The 6,000-nt window shown below is 36.2% G+C and overlaps 1 protein-coding gene across 2 annotated transcripts in view; it reads left to right on the top strand.

The window, feature by feature from the left end:
• The first annotated feature begins 413 nt into the window (after positions 1-413).
• epha3 (eph receptor A3) overlaps positions 414-6,000 on the top strand; it is a 120,684-nt gene continuing 115,097 nt past the window's right edge. For both annotated transcript variants that reach the window (XM_039683306.2, XM_039683307.2), the window contains exon 1: positions 414-609. In XM_039683306.2, coding sequence (XP_039539240.2) covers positions 525-609 — 85 coding nt within the window. In that variant the 5' untranslated portion in view covers positions 414-524. The remainder of the gene's footprint in view (positions 610-6,000) is intronic.

The following is a 6,000-nucleotide window of genomic DNA, read 5'->3' as shown; positions in this document are numbered from 1 at the left end:
CCCATACTTCTTCGAGTTGTTACAGCTCAGGCTTTGAGCTGATGTGATGTGACAAATATATTATGTAGAGCTTTATTTTTGTTTTATTTTTCGTAGCTTTTTGTATTTTTTAAGGCAAACGAAGTGCACAAATTCCACAGTGTGACATATAGTAACTTGAATTTGATGAGCTGCTGATGCCTGATGTGTTTTTGTCTCCTCTTCAATTTCCGAGAGATGACATGACCTCTGTTGAACCTGTGGGTCTAATAAACGGCTCTGTCTGGCGTGTATAGGACCCAGCGAAAAAGGGAAGCTCCCGGTGAGAACTGGAGAGAGAGAGAGAGAGAGAGAGAGAGAGAGAGAGAGAGAGAGAGAGAGAGAGAGAGAGAGAGAGAGAGAGAGAGACTCCTCCTCGTCTCCACTGTCAAACTTGACATCAGCCTCTGAGCCGAGAATGGTAACTTGTGTCGGAACAGAAGCCCTCACATGAGTGGCATGCTTCACGGAGTTATGTACCTTGTTTTACCCCCTGAACTGCTATCATGGATTTCAAAACATTAATACTTTTCCTTTTTCTCTTCACGTTTATTTCCAGAGCAGAATTCATTATTCATCCGCCCAATGAAGGTAAGATAACGTCTGGAGTGAGGGACATATACCTTCATCTTGCTCAACTGTAGCGTGACTGTCCTAACAATATTGTCAGTTGATTTGAGCTCGTTCATTCAGGGTTGTTAAATCTGCGTAGCGTTAGCAGAGGAAATGAAATTCAAGTGAAATAGTTACCTGCCTTTTACCTCCGATGCTCATCCAATAGGCTAAGCCGCGGCGAATTTGATCATATTGGCTAATCGCTCGCTTATTCAGTTTATGTCAAACCCGCTGCTTCAAATGAACAACCGATTTGTTCTGGGAATCAATAATATCACAGTTGCGCGCGAGACGCATTGACTTGATTTCGCGAGAAATCGCTAGAAAGGGATCGCTGCGAATCAAACTTTGAGTGTTGTTTATTATTGTTTGTAAGGGTCACAGCTGGATATACGATATGAACATATTTTGAAACGATCGATCGGTTGGGAAAGCAAGAACGCGCACCGGCTGAGCGCGAAATTCAGTCCGAAAATCTGCCGACCATACAGCATAATCTTCATATGGGCTGTTGCCTGTGTTTAAAGACTCTTTGTGCAGTTTGTGTATTTGCACTGTCTTGATAATTAAGAAATTGCTTTAAATATTTTGTATTTTTGCTGTATAGGCTAAATGATAGCTAGCCTGCCATGCGCTGCAAGTTTGTGCGCCGAGTTTATTACACTTGCGCTTTTGTTGTAGCCTACCTAATAGCCAAATTAAATGCTTCAACTTGCTGAATAGCTAATACTGAATTCCAAAATGCACCATTTGGACAAGCAGAGATTTACGTCGTAAACAGGTGGCTATTTGTCACATAGGCCTATTTAGATGTTCTGCGTTTTATTTATTTATTTTATTTATTGACATAAAGCACACGTTGAGGTTGGCTACTTAAAGCATATTTTGAAATAAAGCTGCTTACAGTGGAGGGTATGAATAGCCCAAATATATACATCTGAGTTTATTACCGACATTATTTAAAACCTAATGGCAATTGTCTTAAGTTAATCACACGAGTTATTAACTAAAACCTATTGGCACATATGCTGCCAGATTTATTTTTATTTTTCAATCGCATATGGCATATTGAATAATCTGTATAACTACACTATAGGCGTACAATAATGAGATTTCAAATAAAGTGAACAATCAAAATAACGGTATAGGCTAAATTAGGCCTTCTGCAAAGTAGACTATAATAACTTAGAATCTAGCCTATTAATATTCGGAGCCAGCAAAGTTATAGGGACAGTAGCAGCACTCACATTTTTCACAAAACACTTAGGAATACTATTTCTAAGACAACGTGTTTGTATTTTGACATCTAAACGTCCTTTATGAAACACTTGAATAAGCGGCGCAGTCGAGATATAGAAATATGCCCAAACAAAGATGTTGTATGCTATTTTATAAGGCCTATATTTGATTGAAAAACATGTGCATTCTGTTTGCATGTAGGCTATCCCCTCATATCCATAACTGTTTAGTTCACACAGTGTTTAAAATTGTGTCCCGCTCAAGTTTTTGCAGTCGTTCGGGAGGGGAAAAATTACGTGTATTGCCCTAATTGCAAAAGTTTCCGTGTTGTCGCATATTCATTATAGGCCTATATATATATATATATATATATATATATATATATATATATATATATATATATATATACACACACACACACACACACACACACACACACACACACACAAATAGGCTATAGTTGGTAATCTCCAAAGTTTCATTTGTTCTTTTGGCCTAATTAGAAAATGAGAGACAGATTTTCGCTAATCGTATTCAATTTTGACGCGATATGACGCATGATATGGATTGATTCGTTTGGTGAAATAGCCTATGGCTTTTCATGTTTAAGATTAAATATTCAGGCCCATTTGGTATTATTGAGTTTTGAATTCATATGTGTGTATGGGAGTTTAGAATCTGATCTGTGTAGAAAAGATGAGAAAATAAATGCTGTCAACTCAAGGTGATCTTCCTGATGTTGGAAGCTTAGCTGTCTGTTCTGTGTAAGAGAGGGGCTTTTCTCTCTTATTGTGATTTATGGGCTGTGAATTACCTTTTGCTCAAATAGTATGTAATGGGACGTGTTTTTCACCAGAGAGTGTCAGTATAGAGCCGCGGCTATTGATATCATTTGGAGCAAAGTGCTTTTTTACCTCTTGAAGTCGCTTAATCAGCTCAAGTGTAATGTTTATAATCTCTTAATATGAATTTAATGATCAATAAAAGGTCTGTTTTTTATTATTAACATATATGCCTATATAAATATTAAATAAAATATTAAAAGTGTTAAACGTCAAGGCCATGATGGCCTATAGGGCAATCGCCGTTAACATCCCGAGATGAATATTCATTAACGAGCATTCAGGTAAAAAAAAAAATAAATAGACTCATAAATCCTTTTAGAGGTTATATGTGATTCAAAAGTTATATCGATGCGAAGAGAGACTAAATTAATATATTTCCATTTATTTTTCCCAGGAAATAGCCCAAACTAAAGTTTGCAACGTTTTCATCTTTATTTATTTTTTTATTCATGTTAAATGGGACACTTTTTCCAATCTTTATTTAATTTGAATAATATTTAATCACAGGCTAACTCTCCTTGGTAAACAAATCCCATAGCCTAACTGTTGACCTGACACTTATTGAGTGTTCTTCTTCTTGAGCTTAAATGGGCCGATTTACTACATGACCGTGGACTTTCACCCTAAACACCAGCTCGTAAAATAAATAATAATAATGGGATAATAGAAACTTTAAAGGTAGCCTAAGTTTTTATTACATTAAATTAATTTTAATAACCAAAACATTATAAAATGTACCGCATCGCGACCTCGTTTGTGTCGGGTCCAGTGTGTAATTAGCATATTTGTCGTTAGAGATGGAAGATAAAATAATTTATTTATTTTTTTTCTTTTTACCTACTAAGCAGAATAAAACATTAACATAATTTTTAAACAGCCATAGCTGATGGTTTTTATTGACGATTGGAAAGTAGTGGGGCAATTTAACAGACAAGTAGGCTACTTAAAAAAACACAACAACTATAAAACAATACCTGCATATAATGATAATGATAATAATAACAATAACAATAATAATAGTATTAAAAAGTTGACTGACCAATTGACCTCTGTAATTTTTTTAATGTGCGATATTTTCTGGTATAGGTCTTTCTATTGATTATCACAGTGATAGTCTAAAACTATTCTATTATTTATTTATTTATTTTTTAATTTTGTCTTCTTCTATTGGCTGTTTGAAAACAACAAGTATCCACTTGAGGCCTACTTACACTGTCCTGTCTATAGATGCAGATATCATGCAATCTCCCATTTAGTTTAATTTAATATTGCTCAGGACACAGTGTTTCTATTAAAAAATAAAATCAATTTATTTTATTTATTTGTTTATTGTCTCATTTTTCAAATTCTAAGCATAAATTAAATATTTAAGCATAAATTAAATATTTGAAAATATCCACATTTGACTTTATTGGTTTAAGTTTTATTTAACAAACATTGGCAATTGTATTCATTAATAACATTGAGTTTAATGCCAGCTTAAATATATATACATATATATAACACATGAGAGAGAGAGAGAAAAAAAACATGGAATTTATTTTTTGAAGGGGATCTGGGCAAACTGCCTAGTGAAACATACATCTGTGTAAAGAAGCAAATTAATTTTTCTGCCATTTAGCTTGACCTTTGTAAGTCAAGCTTGTGGTGGGTAAACTTACAGTCTACTGTAATGCATATCGCCTATTCTACCGTCAGTACACTTACGGCAGACAGTTTTCCGAGCATGCGGGATTACAGCTAACAGTTGACCACATCCTTATAGGATGATTTCAACGAAAATAACAAAGGTCTCATTGAAATATCTCAGGAAATCTTCACAAAGCCGATCAGCTCCAAAATAAAGCATCTGCCAAAAACCTAAATACAGATGTAAACGAATCATACAACACAATTCCGTTACTAGGGTTTCCATTTTCTAACTTGTGGCTAAAATGGCGCAGTGCTCTCCGCTCGCTCAGACTACGTGATGGCAGCACCACGACATGGTGTGGTGTGATGTCATGGTGCACTAGTTTCCAGCCGGGACGTCTAATGTTTTGTGAGTGACGTTACTTTTCGGATGTGTGGAGATTTGCTTACACATATGAACGCATCAATACCCCTACAGTTTCATTCAATATTACAGTAATGTGCATGGTCATGCTGATGTGTTTTGGACGAAGCTGGTGTGCAAAATAAGCTGTGGTGATTCAGAGGGGCTGAGGCAGACACCCTGAGACTCGACTGAATTATTCATAGTGTAGAGGTTAATACTTCATTGCCATCTTGCAACCATGGGCGGAACCTTCGATCAAGCCCAAGCCCTGTAATTTGCTATTGTTTTCCATTTTGTTTATTTTTGATAGTTAAGTTAGGGAAATGAAGTGCCAGATGTTGTGATAACATCCCTTACGAGCATTGACCTCTCGGAGAGTTATTTGCGATGCACTTGTGGGGTTCGCCGTGACCCTTGGGGTGTCTGTGGAGGTACACCAGCTGCACGAGAGGATCTAGTGTGGGTGAGAAAAGGGATCATTGGAGCAGCAGTGGGTATTTTGGACACACATTGAAGCCTGTCGTGCTTACTCGAAAATAATCCCCAAGTCCGACCATGTGTCTTATACACCCACAGTCAGATTTTAATAAAGCCAGGCATCGAGTCCTCTGCTCTCCGAGGTGTTCAGACACCAGACTCTCATCTTAATTCAATAACAGATTTAATGAACTACCTGAGAGGTGAAGAGGACGCAGAGAAGAGAAGGCAGTGTGCCATTCACGGGCCATATGTTCTTGTGCAAACCTCATTCAGATCGTAATCGACAGCATGTTCACTGATATGTTTTAGGTTAGTGGCAATATTCGGAGATCTCTCCATCCCTTTCGCTTAAACACAGAAAAAATCTTATGTGCCGATATATAGCAATTGTAAAAGGGCAGTTTGAACCACACAAAAATATTCACAAACAAGATGTCAAAGAAATGACATCTAGTTTTATTTTTTGACTAATATATATATGTATGTGTGTGTGAGTGTATAAATGTTAATTTTATTGTATTTTTAGTTTAGTTTCACTAGTTAATTTTAACGGTCCTGCCGTGTGACAAATTAAAAGTACAAATATTCAGTGTAGTTTTCAATGCGATGTCATAAAAGCTGCTTAGTATTTAAACAATGTGAGACTTTTGCTTAAACATGTAAAACACTGTAAAAATGATTTGCTATAAGACTTTTTTTCCTTCGTCAAACCAACTTAAATGATTAATGTGGTTCAGATAACAATATGTTGTGTGTACCAACCTC

Source organism: Pimephales promelas, chromosome 7 (assembly GCF_988280905.1).
Source record: "Pimephales promelas chromosome 7, fPimPro1.hap1.1, whole genome shotgun sequence".
NCBI lineage: Eukaryota > Metazoa > Chordata > Actinopteri > Cypriniformes > Leuciscidae > Pimephales > Pimephales promelas.
Note: the sequence above shows the minus strand (reverse complement) of the source record. Positions and strands in the feature narration are given on the sequence as shown.